Source organism: Vanellus vanellus (genome assembly GCF_965231255.1).
Source record: "Vanellus vanellus genome assembly, chromosome: 13".
In the NCBI taxonomy this organism is placed as follows: domain Eukaryota; kingdom Metazoa; phylum Chordata; class Aves; order Charadriiformes; family Charadriidae; genus Vanellus; species Vanellus vanellus.
The window spans coordinates 20929466-20953854 of record NC_138918.1 but is presented as its reverse complement, the minus strand read 5'-3'; the positions used below and the strand labels follow the sequence as shown (position 1 = coordinate 20953854).

At 57.3% G+C, this 24389-nt stretch overlaps 3 protein-coding genes across 6 annotated transcripts in view; all 3 read left to right on the top strand.

The window, feature by feature from the left end:
* Nucleotides 1-24389, top strand: part of LOC309677152 (protocadherin gamma-C3-like) — a gene marked incomplete at its 5' end in the record, with an annotated part of 63193 nt that overhangs the window by 17918 nt on the left and 20886 nt on the right. For 3 of the 4 annotated variants that reach the window (XM_082489899.1, XM_082489900.1, XM_082489897.1), the window contains one exon: nucleotides 23681-23739. In XM_082489899.1, coding sequence (XP_082346025.1) covers nucleotides 23681-23739 — 59 coding nt within the window. Of the gene's footprint in view, nucleotides 1-6930; nucleotides 9364-23680; nucleotides 23740-24389 lie in introns of those variants that run through there. The other variant, XM_082489898.1, reaches the window with a different exon arrangement.
* Nucleotides 1174-3692, top strand: LOC309677365 (protocadherin gamma-B5-like; the record flags this gene model as incomplete). Its single annotated transcript, XM_082490162.1, has 1 exon — nucleotides 1174-3692. Exon 1 carries the CDS (start codon nucleotides 1206-1208, stop codon nucleotides 3690-3692), a length of 2487 nt encoding a protein of 828 aa, XP_082346288.1. The 5' UTR covers nucleotides 1174-1205.
* On the top strand, nucleotides 13278-22270 carry LOC309677364 (uncharacterized protein; the record flags this gene model as incomplete). The annotated part of the gene is made up of 5 exons (XM_082490161.1): nucleotides 13278-15731; nucleotides 16234-18558; nucleotides 19249-21633; nucleotides 21717-21798; nucleotides 22263-22270. The coding sequence occupies 5 exons, from the start codon at nucleotides 13278-13280 to the stop codon at nucleotides 22268-22270; spliced, it is 7254 nt and encodes a 2417-aa protein (XP_082346287.1).

Here is a 24389-nt window from a genome sequence, read left to right as displayed (position 1 = left end):
GTGTAGTGTCGGTGCAAAGCTGTGTTTGCGTAAACTGCCTTCTTCAGTACTGCCGTTCTGAGTTTTCTTCTTGTCACTTTTTTTTTTTTTCGCTGTCTTTTTTTCTACAAGTCTCTGGCTGTCCTGGGAAAACTAGCTGATGTCGCATACACCTCAGGAATCACCACGGAGTAGTATACCACTCCTCTTTACAATTCTCGGAATACCACACTGGTAATTGAAGTATCCTGGGAGCATGGGTACCTTTTTGCTGCCCGTCCGTGTTATTATATCTATTTACTCACCCGTTCACTGAAAGAAGTAATTTTGGAGAAATGTATAAACAGGTCTGTCTTCCCAGTTCCAGAGCAAGAAGTTGGGATGATCTCCGTGATTTGTAAAATTGGGAGCATGTACCAATACTGCTGCTGTAGAGAATAATGCTTGCCATGTTCTCCTCAGTCACTCTGAGAGGTATAGAAAATAAAAAGGATATAATCAAGAATCTCCTCAAGGAAAACGGCGGGTGTGGTGCTTCTTTTCTGCCACAGCTTCTCCTCTGAAGTACTTTATAGCTGCTGCTTCTCAGAGCTCGTAGAAGTTAAATAAAAAACCCGGGGAAAGACAACCCACAGCAATAGCAGAAGCTGTTGGAATATCAGACATTTGCTGTACTTACCTGTACTCGCCTGTGCTCTGCTTCTCTGCGCTCTCCTCCACCACTCGATGGCGCGTTCCTCAGCAGCTTCTTCAACTCCACTACTGAACAGTGCTGCTTGGCTCGCCTTTCCGCGGTATGAGAAAACTCGCCAACCCGAATGCTGAATCGCGCTTTTTGGTAGCCGATGACGCCGACTCCCGGTAGCTGTTGACAGTGCGCCTCGGAGCGCAGAGACCGAAGCGGCGCACGGCATCGGGTGGCTGCGATGGCGTGGCGGCGCCTCCGGGTGCCGCTGTTGGCCGAGGCCGAGAGGCGCTGGAGCCGCAGCCGGAGCAGGAGCCGCCGCAGCGTCCTGCCCCCGCAGGCTGTTGACTTGCCCGGTGGCGGCCAGAGCGGCAGCGGCCCGGGCAGCAGAGGCGAGAGGCGGCGCGGCGCGGGGAGCAGCGGCGTCCGAGTCCGCGCCGAGATCGCTGCCGTCCGGCGTCCCCTGCGCTCGCTGCCGAGCGGGTCCGGAAGGGAGCGAGGGCGGCGGCAGGAGGCAGGAACGCGGCGAGCGGTGCCGAGAATGGCGGGCAGGCAGAGTCAGAGGTGCGGGCGATCAGCCGGGCGAGTGGTGCTGCTGGGCGCCTTGCTGCTGTGCTTGTGCTGCCGGGCGGCGCCGGAGCGCATCCGCTACGCCATCGCCGAGGAGCTGGGCAGAGGCTCGCTGGTGGGGCCGCTGGCGCGGGACCTGGGGCTGAGCCCGGCGGAGCTGCCGGCTCGCAAGCTGCGGGTGGCGTCTGCCGCTAAAAAGCAGCTGAAATACTTCGCGGTGAGCGGGGAGAGCGGGAACCTGTACGTGAGCGAGCGGCTGGACCGGGAGGAGCTGTGCGGCGAGTCGGCGTCCTGCTCCGTCAGCTTCGAGGCGCTGGTGCAGAACCCGCTCAACGTTTTCCACGTCGAGGTGGCCATCCAGGACGTCAACGACAACGCGCCGCGCTTCTTGCGAGACAATTTCCATCTGGAGATCAACGAGTTTACTTCTCCTGGCGCTCGTTTTGCCGTGGGAGCCGCGGAGGACGCGGACGTGGGCAGCAACTCGCTGCAGGGCTACGAGCTGGAGGCCAACGGGTACTTCGCGGTGGAGGTGAAGGAGAGCCAGGACGGCAGCAAGTTCACGGAGCTGGTGCTGCGCCGGGCGCTGGACCGGGAGAGCGAGCAGAGCCTGCGGCTGGTGCTGACGGCTCTGGACGGCGGCGATCCGCCCCGCAGCGGCACCGCCCAGCTCTGCATCAACGTCACCGACGCCAACGACAACCCACCCGTGTTCGCGCAGGACCGCTACCGCGTTAGCCTGCGAGAGGACGCGCCGCCGGGCTGGAGGGTGCTGAACGTCTCGGCCTCCGACGCCGACGCCGGCAGCAACGCCCACATCACCTACGGGTTCGGGGAAACTTCCTCCAAGGTGCTTCAGATGTTCGTGGTGGACGCGGAGAGTGGGACAATCACGCTGCAGGAGGCGTTGGACTTCGAGGACACGCGAGGTTACACGCTGCTGGTGGAGGCGAGGGACGGGGGCGGTCTGGTGGCGCACTGCAAGGTAGAGGTGGAGGTGCTGGACGTGAACGACAACGCGCCCGAAATCACGCTGCTGTCGGTGTCGAGCCCGGTGCCCGAGGACGCGCCGGCCGGCACGGTGGTGGCTCTGCTGAACGTGAACGACCCGGACTCCGGGGAGAACGGTCAAGTGTCGTGCGAGCTGTCGGGCGAGTCGCCGCTGTCGATCGTGGCGTCGTCGGGCGGCTCGTACAAGGTGGTGACGGCGAGCGCGCTGGACCGTGAGCAGGCGTCCGAGCACCGTGTGACGGTGGTGGCCAGGGACCGGGGCAGCCCGGCGCTGTCGAGCCGCGCGGCGCTGGTGCTGGAGGTGTCGGACGTGAACGACAACGCGCCGGTGTTCGAGGAGGCCGCCTACAGCGCGTACGTGGCGGAGAACAACGCGGCGGGCGCGGAGGTGGTGCGCGTGCGCGCGCGGGACGCGGACGCGGGCGCCAACGGGCGCGTGAGCTACTGGCTGGCGGGCGGCAGCGCGGGCGCGGCGTCGTCCGTGTCGGTGGAGGCGCGGAGCGGCGCGGTGTACGCGCAGCGCTCCTTCGACTACGAGCAGTGCCGCGAGTTCGCGGTGGCGGTGCGGGCGCAGGACGGCGGGGCGCCGGCGCGCAGCTCGACGGCGACGGTGCGCGTCTTCGTGCTGGACCGCAACGACAACGCGCCGCGGGTGCTGTGGCCGGCGGCGGGCGCGGCGTCGGGGGCGTCGGAGGGGGCGGGGGCGGCGCCGCCGTTCGAGGTGGTGCCGCGGTCGGCCGAGGCCGGGTACCTGGTGGCCAAGGTGGTGGCGGTGGACGCGGACGCGGGGCGCAACGCGTGGCTGTCGTACGAGCTGGTGCAGGCGGCGGAGCCGGCGCTGTTCGGCGTGGGGCTGCACAGCGGCGAGGTGCGGACGGCGCGGGCCGTGTCGGAGAGGGACGCGGCGAAGCAGCGGCTGGTGGCCGTGGTGAAGGACCACGGGCAGCCGGCGCTGTCGGCCACGGCCACGCTGCACGTGGTGCTGGCGGAGAGCTTGCAGGAGGCGCTGCCGGAGCTAAGCAACAGAGGCGCCGTGTCTGAGCTGACGTCTGATCTAAACTTCATTCTTGTCGTGGCCCTCGCCCTTGTGTCCTTGCTATTCATTTTGACAGTAATTTTGATATTTTTCTTTAAATGTCGTCGCTCGAGAAGCACTCCCGTTTTCATAACTTCTGATAAGGAACTTTATTCCAGCCTGGGCTCAAAAGCAGCATACAACTATTGCAGCAGCACGCTGCCCTTGCCTTACTCCTATGAGGTGTGTTTAGCCTCCGAGTCGGGCCAGAAGGACTTCACATTTGTCAGACCAGGGACGGTAGTGCTCTCTGACCGTCTCCTGGCTGGGGAACCTGGCTCAGGCACTCACACCCCGAAGGAACCTCCTAGCCCCGAGAGGTCGGCACAGGTGAGCTTCTGTCCTGGCATCCCTTTTTGTGGACCTGTGTGAATCTTCTCTTTCCCCTGTTCTGCTGTGGGAGATCAGTGGGCAACCATCAGAGCTCGGCGTCACCTCCCAGTGCACTGCTCAATAGCTCCGGAGTGAGGGGTGTCTGTGTGAGCGTGGGGGTATTTGTGTGTTCTTGACTCTTCCTTTTCACGTGCCCTGTCTTATCCACAAATTGTTGGTTGTGCCCCTTGAGGACCAAGGATGCTTGTTGAGTATTTTGTCAGTATTGCTCTCTGTCTGTCCTACTCCGGGTGCAAGTTTCACCGACTTGGTGTTGTGGTGTGGACATGGGATGGAAGAGGGGGCAAAAGGGTCGTGGGGTCTGAAGCTGAGACAACCGTTTTGTCTTGGCCTAGTGACTGCTTCATTTGTTGTCCCTGCAAGATTTAAGCACTTTCCGTGGTAACAATGTGTGATCTGTCCCGGCCTGTTCTCTCAGTGGGGGCAGGAACTCTGTAGTCCTCTGTTTTCCATTTCACCTGGGTTCTTTTTGTACTCTGAGCCCCTCAAAAGAAAGATGTTGTATACACCCGTGACCAAACATGTCTTCTTCATCTGGGAAGCCGGGGCTGGTGCCTCACTGTAGATCCAAGCCTGGAGCCTAGCTTTTGGCCAGCTGCTGCCACAGGTTCCTCTGGAGCCCCTGGCAGAGCCGGGAACAGCACCAGAGTGAGTGGCTCTCGCTGGGGTTTGGCTTGAACCCACCCCCGAAGGAATCCTTGGTGCAGGGAAAGGCTCCTTTCCCTTTAGCTGTTACATTTTTTCACTCCACTCCCTCCAAGTGGTGCTTTCAGAAGCTTCGAGGTGTCACCTTCAGTATTCGGGCTTCCCATTAAAGTGGAGGAGATGTAATATCTTCAGATCAGTTGAAATATGGGAGATTTAAATTTTCAGTCTTCCATGCCTTTCCTGAGATCTCTTTTCTGTACTTAGCTCTCTACTGCTTGGCCGTCCTACTGCTGCTGGGATTAAGCGGACAAGGTAATCTGAATACGGGTCGTGTGTGCACTCATATCAAGAGAAACTCCTTCAGAATTGTGTCATGCACGCTAGATAAGTTGCTTAGTAAACAGAGTTTAGGAAAGACACGACATGGAAGGTCGTTAGAAAAAAGATTCAGAGCTTAATTCAGAAAAAAAAAAAAGAGTGGCTGAAGACTGTTTTAAGATTTGTCTCGGAACGAGCTGTGGATTTTCTTCTTTTTAGATTATATGTAAGAGAGGTAATTGGGATTTGGTTGCGAAAGCACCTATGAGAAAAGAAATCTGCTTTCAGCACTGTGAGCCTGTAGACACGGTTTGTTACAGAAGCGCTCCAAAATGGACAGAGATGCGTAACTGTTCCTACTTACGCGATAATGCACCTGTGGTGGGTAAAGCATATTGTTTTCTTTCTCAGCCTTTAAATTGCTCTAGAACTAAATGCTATTAAAATCCAGCGTTGGATGACTAACTTTGGATTTTATCGGTGTGAAGCCCATACTTTTATCACTTTCTGTGGACTGGTGATAAGAACAGTAAGTAGCAATGGTATCTTTTGGCAACGATTATTCGGTAGGAAAGGAAATAGCTGTGCATGCAGAGAGAAAAGACTAGGCTGACCCGTTTTATACTGTTGACTCTTTTCATATTATCCTTCTGGGTGGATCCCGTGTGCTCACGGCAGTTGACAGGACTGTGCAGGGCGAGGAGACGTACCCAGATTCGAGGTCCCTGTCGCTGTGGTGTGTGTCGTGTCTCCCACCTTGGTGCGGGTGATTTGCAGCCCTTCCACAAGGCGCTCAGCCACGACAAGCAGCAGGGTAACAGATAACCAGCCGCAACATTTTCGAACCAGTTCTGTAGGGTGCGGAGAGCCTCGACGTTTCTTTCGATAAGCAAATCTGGCTCGGCTGTGGGAACACACCTGGTATCGCAGAACACCGTGTTTCTCGGCCACAGCCGAGTTTTGACAGGGCTCCCTTCCCATTGCACAGCGATGTCGGAAAACCCGACGTATGGCCAGTTGTTGGTGACAGCAACAAGCCCAAACGCAGCAGGCAGCCCGGGAATTGGCTGTTTCTCGCCCAGGCGCTGTCGGTGCCGTGGTGTACGCGGCGCCGTGACCTGCCGGGCTGTTGCTGAACGGCAACGGGAACCGCTCCTACCCCCGGTGAACCAGCACCTCGCAGACCGTGATTTCCCTGCGTCTGGCTGGTGGAAACAGGTATCGGGGAATAAGCTGGGAGGTGGCGAGAGCAGGAGGGCGTGTTAAACCGAGATTTCTACTATTTGTCGGGGAAGATGCCTGTTGGGACAGTGGTGGCGGTGGGAGGAGATGGAGGAGCGATGCTCCTGGGAATCCCGCAGCAGGAGCTCCCCCGTGGGGCGACTGTGTGCTGCGGCCAGAGGAGCTGCTCGTAACTCGGCAGCACGAAATCTGCGTCGTTTTGCCGGTGACGCTGCTTTGGTGGCACACCGAGGCGCGACGTCGCGGCGCCGTGGGATGTCAAGAAGGGGCTGACCAACCACATGGGTGGGAGGACCGGCATCCTGAAGGTCCCGAGGGACGCTCGGAGCTGGCGCGTTGTGCCGGGGTTGGATTTCCCCGGCGCCCTACGTTTCCCGGCCGACTGTCCCCACCCCTCGTCCCGCCCGCTCCATCTTGCTCCCGCTGCCTCTTTCCAACGAGATTTTCCCGGGGGACAGCCCCCCCCGCTCCCCTGTTTCCATATCGCCCCTTTTGGCGTCAACTCTACACCTTCCTGGCACGCTGTCCCCTGTCCCCCTGCCCGCCCTACGCTGCCTCTGTCAGCGTTCTCCCGGCACCGTTGTCCTTATTAGCTGGGTTTCTCGCAGGGCCGCGTTCTCCCTTCAGGGTCAGCCGGTTTGAGTCCCGCTGCCCTCTGGCCGGGGCCGCCGCGCTCCCTCCCGACGGTGCTCGGCGGGCGGCTGCCCCGCGGCGGGGCTCCGGCAGCACTGCTCTCTGTGCAGTTATTGACCGTGACTCTGTGTGCCGCTGTCGGCCAATGATGGAGCGGGGGGGATCTGGCGGCCCGGCCCCGTTCGGAGCCGGGATGAGGCGCAGACGGGCTCAGAGAGAGCCTGGGAGTGAGTCACGGCGGAGCCTGCACAGCGATGCCCGTCTCCCCCGCCGGCCGCCGGTTCCCGGGGCGCTTTGGGCAGCGGCATGACGGGGAGAGCTGAGGACTTCTAGCCGGGGCGGGGGGACGAAGCGGGGAGCGCGGCCGTCCTGTGCGATGAACGGCGTTGCTGTAAGGAGCCGCGGGGTGACGACGGGGCAGGTACTGAGCCTCTTGTTTTTGTTCGGCGTTTCCGACTGGGTTTCCGCCGCGATTCGCTATGCGATTCCCGAGGAGGCGCGGAGAGGCTCCGCGGTGGGGAACGTGGTAGCCGACCTGGCGCTGGACCTCGGGCGGCTGCCGGGACGCCGGTTGCGGGTGGTGTCCGGCGGCAGCAAGAAGTACTTCGGGGTGGATCTGACGAGCGGCGCGCTGCTGGTGAGCGAGCGGATAGACCGGGAGGAGCTCTGCGGCGCGCTCTCTCCTTGCTCCCTCAGCTTTGAGATCGTGGTGGAAAACCCGCTGGAGCTGTACAGCGGCGCCGTGGAGATCCAGGACATCAATGACAACGACCCGGTTTTTCCCAGCAGCCAGGCGCGGCTGGAAATCAGCGAGTCTGTGGCAGCCGGAGCGCGCTTCCCGCTAGAGAGCGCGCAAGATGCCGATGTGGGGGTTAACTCTTTGCAGACCTACCAGCTCAGCGCCAACCCGCATTTTGCCCTCGACGTGCAGACGAGGGTGGATGGCAGCAAGTATGCAGAGTTGGTGCTAGAGAAGGAACTGGACAGGGAGGAGCAACGGGAGCTGCACTTGGTCTTGACAGCGCTGGATGGAGGCAGCCCGCCACGGTCGGCCCACGTGCAGATTCACATTGATGTTGTGGACGCCAATGATAACACCCCAGTCTTCAACCAGTCCATCTACAAGGCAAGCGTGAAGGAGAACACACCCAGTGGTACCCTGGTTGCCAGGGTCAGTGCATATGATCTGGATGATGGGCCCAATGGAGACATTGTCTATTCATTTAGCAGCCACACTCCCGCCAAGGTACGAGAACTCTTTGCTCTGGACTCAGCCACAGGTGAATTGAGGGTCAAAGGGCAGCTGGACTACGAGGAAACAAAGCTGTATGAGATTTACTTACAGGCTAAAGACAAGGGTGCTGTTCCTGGTGTGGCTCATTGCAAAGTGCTGGTGGAAGTTGTGGATGTGAATGACAATGCTCCAGAGGTGACAGTGACTTCCGTGTACAGCCCTGTGCCTGAAGATGCAGCCCCAGGGACAGTTGTAGCTCTGCTGAGTGTAACGGACTTGGACTCTCATGACAACGGTCTGGTGAACTGCTTAATTTCTCCTGGGATCCCATTCATGCTCAGCTCCTCCCTCAAAAATTACTACACCTTGAAAACGAAAGCAGCTCTGGACCGGGAAAAGGCGTCAGAGTATAACATCACTATCACAGCCAGGGACTCAGGCTCACCACCCTTGTCTGCAGTAAAACAGATCCTGGTACAGGTGTCAGATGTCAATGATAATGCTCCCAAGTCTTCCCAGGACTCCTATGATGTCTATGTACTGGAGAACAACGTGCCTGGCATCCCCATCCTTAATGTGAGCGCCACAGACCCGGACCTTGGGCGCAATGCCCATCTCTCCTATACCCTCTTGCAGGGTGACCCCACTGTAGGCCACATCTTCTCCATCAACCAGGAGAACGGCACCCTCTACCTGCTCACCTCCCTGGACCATGAGGACCAGGTGGAGTTCAGCATGATGGTGCGGGTCCAGGATGGCGGCTCTCCGCCTCTGGCCACTAATGTCTCAGTCAGTGTGTTTGTCACTGACCTCAATGACAATGCCCCAACTGTGCTGTACCCTCACACCAACACCACTGCTACCTATACTGATGTGGTGGCACCAGGCACTCCTGCCGGGCACATGGTCACCAAGGTGGTGGCGGTGGATGCGGATGCAGGGTACAATGCCTGGATCTCCTATACTGTGTTGCAGGCCACTGACCCCAGCCTCTTCTCAGTTGGGCTGCACAGTGGGGAGATCTTCACGGCTCGTCAGCTCCGGGAGGATGATGCTCCCCAGCACACATTAGTCATCCTGTTGAAAGACCATGGGGAGCCTGTGCTGTCCACCAGTGCCACTGTCTCCATCTCTGTGGCTGAGATGGTCAAGGAGGTGCTCACTGACCTCACTGATGTGGCACCCGCCAACGATCCCAGGAAGCATGTGACTTTCTATCTCATCCTGGCTGTGATTTTGGTGTCAGCAGCTTTTTTCATCACCATGTTGTCAGTGGGCATCTTCAAGTGCTACAAGTGGAGGCAGTCAAAGGAGCTGTTCAACAGCTCCAGGAGCACCCTGTACAGGACACCAGGGCCCTTACACCACATTGATGCCGTGCGGGGTGGCTTCACACCACCCAACTTCTACCACCAGGTCTATCTCACCACAGACTCTCGCCAGAGTGATCTCCTGTGTAAAAAGCCCTTCACTTCCAGCCCCCTGGGGAGCCGCCAGAGCACCATGAGGAATGGTGAGCCAGGGCTCTACCACCAGATTGTGGGCACCGCCAGCCGGCTCCCCACGCCTGCTGAGGTAATGTAGCTCCTTCCTTGGCGTGTCTCAGTGCCGGGCAGAGCCGTGGTTCATTTGTGCTAGACGCATATTGTAGCGGATCGGAGTTGGGGGAAATATCCAGTTGCGCTGTGCCTCTAAAGAGTGATTAGCTATAGCCAAACAGATCTTCAAAGTCAAATAAGCTGTCCTGAGTGACAATGACATTTGCACTGTGGTGAGCAGGGTCAAGAGAGCCAGTTTGCTTGGGTTAGTGAAAATGTGTCTTTCGGATGCAGTTTTGGGTACACCTTGTGTGAGTAACCAGCGGAGGCTGAGATCATCTTGCGACCACTTGCAAATCCTCAGAAAAAAAGTTTGCTGCTAATGGTATTTCCTTCCCTTTGCAAAATGAGAGCTGAGGGGAGCGCTTGTGGGGTTGGGCACTGGGAGGGGAACATAGGCTCTCTGCATCGTTTCCCAGTGTGGGCTGGGGAGGTGGTGGTGCAAGTGGAGCTGGGAGCCACCAGCTGCCAGTGGAGCATCAGGGCACCGCTTCCTGCAGTGTAGCATGCAAAGCTGAAAGATGATGCTGGTTCCTCTGTTTGACAGACCATGGCCACAGAGCAGTTCCTCCCATCCATTCCTCACTTCTTGTTTGATTTCTGATGGTCCTGGTTTTGTTTCTGTGGAAGTTTTGCAAGGATGTTCGCCTCAGGGTGGGGGGGTGAGATTGCCAACTACCCCAGCTGCTTGCAGGTTCCGCTGAGCTGGACTGTGGCTCTGCACAGGATGGTGAGTCCTCCACTCAGGTGTTGTTTTAACAACCGTATTATAGACCCTGCATGATTTGTAATATGCTGTCTCCGGGTGATCTCTAATGTCCCGACTGAAAAAACTGCAGCCAGGAAGGCGTTTGCGCATGGCAGGCAGCTTCTGTGCTTCTTCCCCGGTGGGAATTATGCAGCTTAATTTGAGAGCTTTCAATTACAGGAACACTTTGATCCTCAGAGATGAGGCTGGGTAGTGGATCCAGCAGAGGTGGTAGTTGGAGGGATCTGATGGATTTCCAAGGTGATCGGTGCTGGTAATGTGTCCGTTCCCGGGAAGCTGTGAGTAGGAGAGACTGGTTCCTCAGAGCAGAAGGAAGTGAGATGCAGCGGAAGCGGTGCATGGGTGTGGGGCTGCGTGTGCCGCCTGCTAACTGTGGCCGAATCACAGGCAGAGGCAGAAACCTCCCAGAATTATTTTATGCTTTTTTTTTTCCTCCTTTTTTTTTTTTTTTCCTCTCGCATTGCTGCTGAGACTCAGCACTTCTGATCTGTGGCAGGTGGGAATGGCTGCGGCAGCTGCAGGAGCAAGTGCTCCTCTGCATTGTGTGGGTTGTGCTACAGCTGGGGACAAGGATGTCCCCTCCACCAAAGGGTCCTGGCAAGATGTCTCTGGGGGTGGGGGCAGTAAATGATTTGAGAGTGGGCTTGGAAGGAGGTGACAACAGGCAGGCAGTAAGCCCAAGCCCTAGCCATGGCTCCCCCCTGCTCCCCAGTACTACACTGGAAAAGCACTGGCAGGGAGAAATCAGCTGGGCTGGCTCTGGGTCCTGGACTTTCAGTCTTTGTGGTCAAAGGTGGTCCAGTTCAATACCATGGACCGTGTCAAGCCTGCAAAAGCTTTACACCTCTTTGATTTGCAGGGCAACAGCCAGACCCACAAACTGATGCACTGGGGATGGTGCTGGCCTCATCTGTGGCAGGTGGTATGTCCTGCCAAAAGGGTTCTTACCTTGCAGGATGTCCAGTGATCCCTTAGCTCCCTGCCTCATGTGGGTCAGAGCCTTTCCACAGGATGAGCTCTAGCCCTCTGGAATGGGGACATCCTCTCCATCCTAGACATCCCATACCCTTCCTGCCTTGCCACCGTCCCCATCCCAGACTTTGGCAGACCTGAGCAACAGCAGGATCCCTCATGTGAAGCCCATCCCTTGCTCCAGACCCTCAGTGACTGAGCCACCTCAGGACACTGAGTGGATTCTCCCAGACCATGTGGGCTTCACAAGGGGCTTCTGCTGAGGGACTGCAGCAGCACCAAACCCATTCCCAGGGGCGCAACACACTGTGTTGCCAGTGAGTGTCTGTCACCCAGCTGTGCTGTCTGGGCCCCTACCTGGGATGGTTCAGGGCACATTGTATAGCCAAGGTTACTGTGACAGCTTCCTGCTGGTGGCACTGTCAGAAGCCCTCGGGGAATGAGTAAGTCCAAGCAAGCATCGGTTTTTGCATGCTGAAGAATCCAGTTGTCTAGCGTTTTGTTGTGTTGGCCCTTTAAGAATGCCTTCTCCCCTCCCCCGGAGCAGGCAGTAGGTGGGACCCAGGAGGTGTTGTGCACCAATCACAAGGTTCCTTGCTCCATCTCTCCCTGACTGGCAGCAGGGTGGTCCTGCCCCATGGCTCTTGGAATGGACAGGGAGGGGCTGCAGAGAGGAGGGAGGCCCTCTGACGGCAGCACCTTCACCGTCTCTGTCCTTACCCAGAAGGATGGTGTCCCATAGTCCACCGTGCTGGGCATGGGTGCCCCCAGCTTCTCTTGCCTATTCCCCCAGGTCCCCTTGGTGCCCCAGTACTGGGGACAGGCAGGGTCCCAGGCAGGAGCTGGCTTCCCTGCCTGCAGCACCACTGTGGACCCCAGCCCCCTCAGGGTCTGCGTGCACCCAAGGGACGTCAGGGTATGTCAAGGACAGGACTCCAGGGCATGACTGCACAAGGCTTCTGCAGGGATGTGAACCAAGCTAACACCCTGCAGCTTGCCAACAATCCTCTAGGACAGGGAGATGGGGAAATGACTGCTCCGGTCCCCCCTGGGGAGGCTGAGACGCCTGCTTTTGCCCCCCTGGGAGATTTCTTGGCTGCAAAGCTGTGTCTGACGCAGAATTTCAGTATATGTGTCTGCCAGGTAGGGGGCTCGGGCCTCCTTGCCAGTCTGAAATCCTGACCCGATGTTGTGATCCGGTGGTGATGTAGTGGGCTTGTTGGCTGGCTCCATGTGTTTGCAGTGACTCGAGTACTGTGAAGGTTGACGCCTTCCTTGTTCTAGGGTGAGGAAGGAGTGTCCAGCCACATTTGTGTGGGGAGCAATTGCATTCTGGCTTTAAATGGCGCACCCATCTCTGCCTTCCCACTTTCTGCTTCCAACACCCATAGGGAGCTGGCAGGGGTGGTCGTCCCGGTCTTGGTGTGAGGTCTCCTGCCTGATAGTGGTACTGGTGGCAGTGATGCCTCACTTACAGAGGCAATCATGGGGTGCAGGCAGCAGCCAAAGCATTAGGGGGGGGGGGGGCGGGGGGGAGGGTTGGAGTGTGAGAGAAAAGGGGTGGGAGAAGAGCCCCTGGCACCTCAGGGCTCTAACAAGCACCTTTTCATCGGGCATGAAAAGTCGTTTGGCCCGCGTTCATGACAGCTGCCCTTTGTCTCTGGGTGCGATGTGAAGCCACCATTGTGGAAGGGGGAGTGCACAGGGAGGGCTTGTACCTAGCTTCCAGGCTGCCAGGACGTGCAGTTTCCCTGCGAACGGGAAGCGAGCTGTCGGAGCAAGTGACTCAGGCTGGCGGAGGGGAGGCCGGGGGTGGCAGCCCCGCTGATGCCAGCTCGGGGCCCTGCTTCCCGCACCTCCGGGGAGCCACCGCTGACCGCGGGGGGACGGAGCTCTCGGCCAATTGGGCGCTGATCTGAAGCAGGGGGCGAATCTGCTCTCCCCCCCCCCCCCCCCCCTTCCACCTCCGCGCTGGGGCTGTGTGATTCAGTTCCCCTCCCCCAGCCCACCCCCTCTGTTCGGAGGCTGACAGCCGGAGCCGCAGCCTGCCGGAGCCCCGGAGCTGCTTTCCAAGCCGTGGAAGAGAGACCCAGGGATTTTTTCCACAGCTCCCCAGCGCTTGCTGCGTCCCGGGCCGGGCACGCACGGACATGGAGAGCGTCAGCCTCCAACGACCCGCCTGGAAATGGCAAGTACTGAGTTTGTTTTCACTCTGCGGCTGGGGCTGGGTCTCTGGGCAGATCCGCTACTCGGTGGTTGAGGAGTCAGAGGTGGGAACCGTGGTGGGGAACGTGGCCCGAGACCTGGGCTTGAAGGTGGAGGAGCTGCCGGGTCGCAGGCTGCGCCTGGGCTCAGAGGAGAGCCTGCGCCACTTCGCTGTGCGCCTGGACAGTGGGGAGCTGGTGGTGAGCCAACAGCTGGACCGGGAGCGTCTGTGCGGAGCAGCTGCCAGCTGCGTGCTGTCGGTGCAGGTGGTGACAGAGAACCCCCTGCAGCTCTTCCGCCTGGAAGTGGAGATCCTGGACCTCAATGACAACTCCCCGAGCTTCCCCACTGCTCACCGCATCCTGCGTGTCGCCGAGTCTGCCACAGTGGCTGCGCGCTTCCCCCTGGAGAGTGCGCAGGACCCTGATGTAGGCACCAATGCTGTGGGCTCCTACCAGCTGAGCCCCAACTCCCACTTCTCCCTGGACGTCAAGCAGCAGCAGGATGGCAAACTCTTCCCGGAGCTGGTGCTGGAGCGTGCCCTGGACCGGGAAGAGCAGCCAGAACTGCAGCTGGTGCTGACAGCCATGGATGGGGGAAGCCCAGCCCGCTCAGGCACAGCGCAGGTAACAGTCCTGGTCCTGGATGTCAATGACAACGCGCCTACCTTTGACCGTGCCACATATAAGGTGCAAGTCCCAGAAAACATGCCTGTGGGGGCCCTGCTCCTCCGGCTCAACGCGTCTGACCCTGATGAGGGCCCCAATGGGGAGACGCAGTACTCCTTCGGGGTTCACACCTCTGACTCGGTCCGAAGGCTCTTTGCCCTAGATCCCCGCAGTGGTGAGGTCCGGGTGACTGGGGCCTTGGACTTTGAGGAATCCCCTTTCTATGAGATCTATGTGCGAGCCCATGATGGCGGGGTCCCAGAGATGGAGGGCCACTGTGTGCTACAGGTGGAAGTGAAGGATGCCAATGACAACCCCCCAGAGGTGCTGCTTACCTCCCTGCTGAACCCGGTGCCGGAAGACACCCCACCAGAGACTGTGGTGGGGCTCTTCAATGTACGGGACCGAGACTCAGGGGCCAATGGGGATGTGAGCTTGGAGATCTCCCCTGATGTGCCTTTTGCTATCAGGTCCCTTCCGAACCACTTCTCCCTGGTCACCCGGGACAGCCTGGACCGAGAATCCACCTCACAGTACATAGTGCAGCTGATTGCTCAGGATGGTGGGTCTCCCACCCTCACCACAACACTCACGCTGCTCCTCAACATATCTGATGTGAATGACAACCCTCCGCACTTCTTGCAGCCTTCCTACGATGCCTTCCTCCCAGAGAACAACCCGCCTGGCTCCCTACTGTGCACCGTCTCTGCCTCAGACCCTGATGACGGGGATAATTCCCGGCTTGTTTACTCCATAGAGAGTGGACAAGTGCAGGGTGCCCCCATCTCTTCCTTTGTCCACATCAACCCTGACAATGGTAACCTCTACGCTCAGCGCACCTTTGACTTTGAGCTGCTGCAGGTTCTGCCAGTCTCTGTGGCTGTGCGGGACTCTGGGTCCCCCCCACTCCATGCCAATGTTACTGTCTACATCTTCGTGCTGGACCAGAATGACCACCCCCCCACCATCTTGCACCCTGCCAGCGACAGTGATGTCCTGGCACCCCAGAGGGTCCCGCTATCTGCCCCACCGGGCTACCTGGTCACGAAGGTGACAGCAGTGGATGCAGATGCCGGGCACAATGCCTGGCTGTCATACCGACTGCTGCCACAGTCCACCGACCCCTCCTTGTTCCACATGTCACTATACACTGGGGAAGTGCGGACAGCACGTGCTCTCCAGGACACTGACATGGCAGTGCAGCAGCTCATTGTCCAGGTGACGGACAATGGCAACCCACCGCTCTCTACTAGTGTCACCATCACTGTGGCCCTGGAGGAGGCAGCCCTGGAGGAGAGCTACAAGCCTCGGGATTTTCTAGCTGGTGCCAAGGAAAAGCCAGACCTGACCCTCTACCTGATTATTGCGCTGGCAGCCGTTAGCACCGTGGCACTTGCCACTGTCACTGTCCTGGCTGCCCGGTGCCTCCGGCGCAGAGGCCATGCTGCCGCCTCGCCCTGCTGCTGCTGCTGGCTCAGTGAGTCGCCCTCCCGGGACTTCTTCAAGCACTCCAGCCCCAAGCTCCAGCTCAGCTCCGACGGCACCCTTAAGTACATGGAGGTCACCCTGCGACCCACCGACTCCCAGTCCCAGTGCTACAGCACCTGCTTCTCCCCCGGCTCCGACCGCAGCGACTTCACCTTCCTGCGGCCTTGCCCGCCCCCCGCCACCCTACCGAGGGAAACCGGGGCTTTCCTCTCCGCTACCGGTACGCTGCGGGACTCCGGCCAGGTGAGAGCCTAGGGGCAGGGGAAGGAGGTGCCGGAGCGGGGCTGGCCGGGACCTCTCCTTCCCCCCCGGGCCGCTCTAGCTCCCCCTTCGCGGCGCGGGGGGCGCGGGGACCGCGGCTGTCGCTCGGGGAAACGCCGGGCAGGTTGGCGGCAACCACCGGCGGGTTGCGATTGGCGCCCGGTGTTGCTGTCCTGGGAAAGGAGCGTAGCGATTGGAGAAGCGGCGCGGCGCCCGGAACCAATGGCGAGGCGGATGCGCGGAGCACCGGCGCTCTCTCCCCCCCAATCCCCCCCCCCCGCCGCCTCCCCGCCCCCGTCGAACCGCGTCCGCCCCAAACAATGAATGGGAGCGGCGAACGCTGAGCGCGGCCCCGGAGCACGGAGGGCATCGCTTCCCGGCCGGCCACCCGGCAAGGATGCCGAGGGCAGGGAAGGTGGGCCGGTCCCTGGGACTGCCGCCTGTCTTCTCTTTCTGTTTGTTCTTGCACAGCTCCTCTGCTCAGATCCGGTACAGCATCCCAGAGGAGCTCACCCGGGGCGCCTTCGTGGGCAATATCGCGAAGGACCTGGGCACCGATGTGGCGAAACTGGCAGCAGCTAATCTGCAGGTACTGTCCGATTCGGATTCCCAGTACTTTTCGGTCAATGTGAACACTGGCATTATAATGGTCAGTGAACGGATAGACAGGGAGCAGCTCTGTGGGTCGAACCCCCGCTGCTTCCTCCACCTGAAACTTGCCATTGAGAACCCAGTGGAGTTTTATCGCATCGAGGTGGAGATCCTGGATATCAATGACAACCCCCCGGAGTTCCCCAGTGACGAGATTTCCTTGCGCATCTATGAGCTGGCATCCTTGGGTGCTCGATTCCCCATCCAGCCTGCCCAGGACCCCGATGTGGGCACTAACACCTTGCAGACCTATCACCTGAGTGCCAATGAGAACTTCAACCTCAATGTGAAGGCACGCACAGATGGCGGCAAGTTCCCTGAGCTGGTGCTGGAGAGGGCCCTGGACCGGGAACTCAGAGCTTTCCACCACTTGGTCCTGACTGCTGAAGACGGGGGGTCTCCCCCCCAGTCCAGCAAGACACACATCACTATTCAGGTCCTGGATGCCAATGACAACCACCCGGTCTTTGACAGACCATCATATGGAGCCCGCTTGGTGGAGAACTCGCCGCTGGGCACCCTCGTGGTGAAGTTAAATGCTACTGATGTGGACGAAGGGCCCAACGGAGATATCCGCTACTCCCTCAGCAGCCACAACTCAGCTGCCTTACGCCAGATCTTTGCTATCGATGAGCAAACTGGGGAGATTCGCATCCAGGGCAACCTGGACTTCGAGGAGGCAACAGTATATGAGATTGAAGTGGAAGCCAAGGACATGGGATCGCCCACGATGGAGGAGCACTGCAGCGTGGTGGTGGAAATCACTGATGTGAATGACAACGCCCCTGAGGTCATTCTTACCTCCTTCTCCAGCTCCCTGAGTGAGGATGCACCCCCTGGCACAGTGGTGGCTGTAATACACGTCAGAGACAGGGACTCTGGTGAGCAGGGCAAAGTCCAGTGTCATGTGTCTCCAGATCTTCCCTTCCAACTGCGTAAGGACTATGAACATCAGTACTCGCTGCTAACCAGCACCCGTTTGGACCGGGAACATGTTGCCTACTACAATGTCACCATCTCTGCCTCGGACCTGGGCAGTCCCCCGCTCTCCCGCCACACCATCTTGCCAATTGCCCTGGCAGATGTCAATGACAACGCGCCCCAATTTGAGCAAGCGTCCTACGAAGTGCTGGTGGCAGAAAACAACCCAGTGGGCAGCATTCTGGTTACAGTCACTGCTGCTGACCCTGACTCAGAACAGAATTCCCGCCTCTCCTACTCCATCCTGCGAGCTGGTGGGACAGATCCAGGCCTGGATCCAACTCGCTACCTCTCCATACATCCCACAAGTGGGCAGGTCTCTGCCAAACTCCCCTTTGACTATGAGCAAACCACCTATCTCCAGTTCCACGTGGAGGTCTCTGATGGTGGCTCCCCAGCCCTGAGGAACAGGACGCTGGTTCATGTTTTTATAGTGGACCAGAATGACAATGCCCCACGGGTGCATTTTCCCAGGGTCGGGGAGGATTCAGCTACCCAGCTCCGAATCTCCCCGTCCACCACCCCTCCTGCTCTCATCACCAAGGTGGTGGCAATAGATGCGGACTCGGGGCGCAATGCCTGGCTCTCCTACCACCTCGTGGAAGCCACAGACCCAGGGCTTTTCAGCGTGGCCCTGCGGTCCGGGGAGATCCGCATCATGCGGGCCCTACAAGAGACAGATGCCTCTGCACATGAACTGCTGGTGGTGGTCCGGGATGCTGGGGAGCCCCCACTGTCCACAGCCGTCACGCTTGTGGTGTTGGTGGAGGAGAAGGGCCCAGAGGCCTTGCAGGGCTCTGAGGCTCGGGGCGCCGATGGTGGGGGCTTACCCTCGATTACGCTTTATCTGATTGTGTCCCTAGTGCTCATCTCCACCATTTCACTGGTGGGACTGGCAGCACTGGGTGTGCGGTGCCTCCGGCGGGGCTCTGCGCCTGCCAACCAGGGCTGCTGCGTGGAGAGCGTGAACACGCTTCAGCCCCCTCCCAGCCACATTTTTGGGCACTTGCACTATGAGCCTAAGCAAGGGGACACGGTGATGGGCGTCCAGGTGACGGCCACGGCACCCCCAGCCCCGCGTTACCGCTCCTGCTTTTCGCCGGTCTCGGACATCAGCGAGTTCATGTTTGTGAAACCCTCCGGTGCCAACCCGCCGGATCCCACCCTGCGCAGCGAGGTGAGCTCGGGAGCGTGTCCCCCAGCCTGACCGCAGCCCCGGCGCCTGCGGGGCTCGGCACCGGAGCGGCTCGGGATGCCGCTCCCCCAGTCGGCTTTGGGGGGGGGGTGGCCGTCGGTGCCTGCTGCCAGCAGCCGGGCGGGATGGAGCCGGGGTTCCCGCTGCCGGGAGTCCCTGGCGCCCTCCCGGCGCTGCGGGGGCGGAGTAGCAGCGGCGGGGCGGAGGGATGGGGGGGGCTACGGCGTGCGTATTTTGGGGAAGGCGGTGGAGGAGAGAGAGGAGGAGGGAAAGAAAAAGGAGGGGGAGGAGGAGGAAGGAGGGGGCTGTGGAGAGACGTAAAACTGTCACTCGGTCCATCACCTCCGCTCGCCGACTTTGTGTGTCTTTGCGTGCCGAGGAGCGGCTCAGCCGGCCGGGCTGCCATCGAACCCCCCCCCGCCCCCTCCATCCCTCCCTGCCCGGCTCCGGCGGCTCCGGCGGCGGATTCCTCCCTGCGCAACCCGCCCGGACCCCCCCCCCCCCCAGCCACGGGGCGCTGGGGTTCCGGCGCGGCGGCGGTTCCCGGGGCCGGCAGCGAGGGCGGGGAGGCGGGGGAGGCTGCGCGGAGCCGCCGCCGCTCCGCGCCGCTCCGCGTTGCTCCGTTCGTACGCCCGGTACGGGATGCTCGGGGGACGGAGTTTGCCATGGCAGCTCCCGCTGCTGCTCGCAGCCTTCTCCTGCCTGCCGGCTCCCAGCAGCGCCCAGCTCCGCTACTCCGTGCCCGAGGACCGAGAGCCGGGCTCCTCCGTGGGCGACTTGGCCAAGGACCTGGGTGTGGAGGTGCGGAGCCTGGCCGCCCGCAACCTGCGCCTGGTGAGCGAGGGTGGGCAGCAGCACTTCCAGGTGGACCTGGCGGCGGGTGTGCTGCTCCTCGATAGCAGGCTGGACCGGGAGACACTGTGCGGGCAGAGCCCCACGTGCTCCCTACACCTTCAACTCGTCATGGAGAATCCCCTCCAGCTCCACCGTGTTGAGGTGGACGTCCTCGACGTGAATGACAACGCGCCCCAGTTTCCCAAGCCGGAGGTGGTCTTGGAGATCACTGAGGTAGCCAACCCTGGGACTCGGCTACCTTTGGAGGTAGCAGAAGACCCAGATATGGGCTCCAACTCCATCTCCACCTATGAGCTCAGCCCCAGTGAGCATTTCGCCCTGAGTATCAATGTGAGAGGAGATGGAGTTAAAATGCCTGAGATCGTACTTGAAAAAGCACTGGATAGAGAGAAAGTGGCTGTTCATCACCTAACCCTGACAGCGCTGGATGGAGGGAATCCAGTGAAATCTGGCACTGCCAAGGTTACCATCCATGTCCTGGATGCAAATGACAACCCTCCTGTCTGCGACCCACCCATATCCAAGGTATATATGGAGGAGAATGTGCCAGTGGGCACTCTGGTCACCAAGTTGAATGTCACCGACCTGGATGAAGGTCCCAACGGGGACGTGGAATATTCTTTCAAAATTAGCAATAATGCACCTGCTAAATTCACCAAGCTCTTCTCCTTAGATCCCCGAACAGGGGAGATCAGAACCAAAGGCCCACTGGATTATGAGGAATCTAGTGCTTATGAGATTGCGGTTCGAGCCAGGGACAAGGGATCTCCAGCCATGGAAGGACACTGTCACCTGCGAGTGGAATTAATTGATATCAATGATAACAGCCCAGAGATTGTGCTGACCTCTCTCTCCAGCCCAGTTCAGGAGGATGCAACCCCGGGCACTGTGATTGCCCTCATTGGTGTGAAGGATAGTGATTCTGGCAACAATGGGCAGGTCCGTCTGCAGATAGCAAAAGAGCTCCCGTTCAAACTGGTGTCGTCTTTTAAAGAGCATTTCTCACTGGTCACAAATGGTCCCCTTGATCGGGAGAAGGCCAGTGGATACAACATCACGGTGAAGGCTGTGGATTCAGGGTCCCCACAGAGGGCCACGCAAAAAACCTTTTACCTCCGAATTGCTGACGTGAATGATAATGCACCAAATTTCTCCAGCCCTTTTGATACAGCTCATGTTCAGGAAAACTCCCTTCCTGGAACTTCTGTTTTTTCAGTGTCAGCATCTGATCCCGATGAGGGTAGCAACGCCAAGCTGTCTTACTCCATCCTGCACAATGGGATGCAGGATGTACCCATCTCAACCTACTTCCGCATAGACCAGGACAACGGCACTATCTACACTGTGAGAGCTCTGGACTATGAGCAGGATAAGGTGTTTCAGGTGCCTGTGGAGGTGAAGGATGCTGGGTCTCCTGTACTGAGTAGTACTGCTGTGGTCCATGTGTTTGTCCTGGATGAGAATGACAACGCCCCCACTATTGTCTATCCATCTGTCCCCAAGGGCTCTGCCTTCCACCAAACCATCCCAGCCTTGGCTGAACCCGGCTATCTGGTCACCAAAATTGTAGCTGTTGATGCTGATAGTGGCCATAATGCCTGGCTTTCCTACCAGCTACAGGAGACTGCTGAGGCTTTTCCTTTCCAAGTGGAACGCCGCTCTGGAGAGATAAGGGTTGCACAGGCTCTCAGGGAGTCAGAAGATCCCCACAGGCTGGTGGTAGAAGTGAGGGACAATGGGACACCGTCCCTCTCGGCCTCGGTGGTAATATTAATTTCTCCAGAGGAAAACAGCATGCAGGACTTTGCCAAGTCCTTGGATCTCCCCAAATCTTCTCCCAAGGATACCAACATAACGCTTTACCTCATCATCTCCCTGGTGTCCATTTCCCTCGTGTCCTGCGTGATGTTTGCTGTGGTGGCTGCCCGGTGTCTAAAAGCTGGTGCTGCCAGCTGGACCTTTGTGGGTTGCTGCCGAGGGACTGGCCGCAAGCCTGCCTCCCATTTCCGCGGGCAGATGAAGCCAGATGGCTTCATCAAGTACCTGGACGTGGGAGGAGCAGGCTTGACCTCCCAGGCACAGAATTACACCTCTTGTTTCTCGCCCATGTCTGACCAGAGTGATTTCCTCTTTGTAAAACCTTTCAGCCATTCTAGCACTGCAGAGACCGTGGCTGCCTATGAGCAGGTGACCAGCACCTTAGTGAGTCCCTGCGATGGGGTAAGAGATGGGTGTTTCTTACTGTCCTGCCTGCTAAGCGCAATGGTCCATGATATCCTGGCTAGGTGGCTGTTCTCTGGCTGTCCTTCCACCTAAGAAAGTGGCTTCAGGGAATGTATGTCACTGTCACCTCCTGGGAGGTGGCAGGTGAAAGCTTTGGCTCAGCTTGGTGGAGATGGGGGAATGGGCTGGGCATCACTGTAAAATCAAAGGCTGTGTGTTTGTAGAAGTGGAGAGTTTTCCTTTGGCCCTGTTTGTACTCTTTTCTTTTTAAAGTGATTCTTAGCATGGTCAGGAACATGGTTTTTGGTGTTTAACTTTTCGATTTTCTGTTTAACCCCTTTATTCTATGTGGCATATGAGCCATGACATGGGAGGTTATCTGAAAGCAAAGTTTGTTGGTGTTTCTTTTGCTCTGTGTTAGAGCTGTACTGTAGAAATTTCTCATTTCTTGGCTCCCCAAGTGTTATTAATTACTGATTGTGTCCCGGCAAGGGATCATTTTCCAGCTTGGTTGTTTCCAGTGAGGGGCTGAATTCACTATTCAGCACTGAATGTAGTGACATTTCTCACGAAGATCCTCGTGACCTTATGTGCCCTTGGGCTTGCAGAGACCTAGGCGGCGGCATGCTTTGAAAACTTTAGCCACTTGTATTCAGATGTCTAAATATGGATGTAGGTGACTGTATTTAGCTGTTGCTTTTATAACTTTGGGATATAAAAAGTAAAGTAATTTTTTGTCATAAATGCCTGCCCTAAATTTGAAAGTGGTAATTACAACAGGAATTCAAAATATAGATTGGGAAGGGCTTATCTAGTGCAGGATTGTGTGTCAGTGCGTGCAAAACTGTGTATCTGAAATCTGGAGTGCCAGCATTTAAGCAGCTTAATTTGCGTGCAGCAAGGGTAGCAGTGGGGACTCTATTTTAAGGGAGTAATTTATTCTAATATATTCTTTCATGAGAATCATCAAAGCTGTAGAGAAATTAGTGAAATCACATCTACTAAATAAAAATCTAGGTCAGCTGTACCCGTCTTCACTTTTCCTTAGTAATTGCATGTACAAGCAGAATAATCCTATAAAAGTGATGTTCCACTGTATGGACTATAAACTGCTGATTTCTAAGGTAACTGAGGGAAATGTTGTCCTTTCCAGGTAGTATGTTAACATTCTGGAGTTAATTAAGATGATTATGATTTTTCGGAAGTATGTGTCTTCCAGACAGAAAACAGTTCTGCTATTTAGTGCCCTTCACAAAGGCGTGATTCAAACAGGAATATACAAGCCTGCTTCTTGTCCTTCCTCGTTTACAGAGTATTCATTGTCTGCTGGTAAAATTCTGCGATTCTGTGATTCTGTAAAACAACACGGGCAGAAAGCGATACGAGGGCTTCCTAATGAAGTTACAAAGTGTGCTGCTGTGTCTGAAGTTTATTGTGTCTCCTAAACAAATAATATTTTTTTTTTCTTTTGCTGTCGGAAGTTTATTATTTTGTCTGTGGACAGAAAAATATTGTAATGGTCTGAGGCCACAGCATCTAGGAAAAGTAATTCAAATATAATGTGTGAAATTAAGATCTCAGGGAGGCCTTTTTCAGGACAGAACAAGGACAGATTAGGAAGGTCTGTTATCATTTTACCTTCTGGCTTTAAGAGCATCTTTCTCAGTTTCAATTAACTCTGCCACCCCCACCCCCTCACTCCTCCAAGCTCATTACTTTGGTACCATTGCTCCTGCTGAACTGAAGCCCTTATCAGTTTATTTCATGCTTCATTTCTTTCACAGCCTGGTTTCCTGAGCTGCTTTGGAAGATTATTCGCTGAACAGTTTTTGTCATGCTTTTTTGGTATTCATGCTGTTTCAGAAATACGCAGGAAGGGGGGGGGAATCTTTCCTTTTGTTCTAATTGATTTTCCTTACTTGGAAAGAACACGCTGATATTCCAGACTGAAATAATCCAGGATCAGTTCGCTTTCATTTTCAAAGGCAAGAATAGAGGTATTAAAACTCTCCTATTTTCTCTGCAGCAAGCTCAGCCTAACACAGACTGGCGCTTCTCTCAGACCCAGAGACCTGGAACAAGTGGGTAAGTGCATCTTTCTCTATTTATGTGTCTGGTGAAGTTTTCTTTCCTTTGTGTGCCACTTTCAGTGCTGGAAAGTCCTCGACTGCCAGCTCTGAGGATGGGTGTTCCCTGTCATTGGTAGAAATGTCCAGCCAGAGTCAGAAATAGGGCTGTTTCTATGTCAGCTCTGTTTGATGATGGTGTGACAGCTGTTGTTTCCAATGGTGTGCCTGGTTTTGGTGTCTGCAGCTCAAGAAGGACAGTCAGGAACAGTGGGGATCTCCAAGTTGTGAGATGCTTAAAGAACTGGAAAACATGCTTCACAGAGAAAGGCTTCTTCTCTAAAGTGGATTTTGAGCATTTAGACTAGATTCTCAGTCCAAAATCTTGATTCCTCCCCTTGGACAGAGGCTACTGGAAATCACTGTGTGAATCCATTTACCAGCCATGGAACCTCGAGCTCTGTGCTGCTGAAGTGTATTGCCTCTCTGGCTTGAGCACCAAGTGCAAACCACTGTGTAAGCCCCTGTGCCAGCCAGAAGTTGAGTGGATGAGTCCCAGGTCCCCAAAGGCCCCTCTAGAGAAACATGTCCCAGCTACATGTTACTCAGCAGGAGCAGATACCTCATGAAATACCACAGTATGTGCTTTCCCCTGTGGCTTAGTCTGGC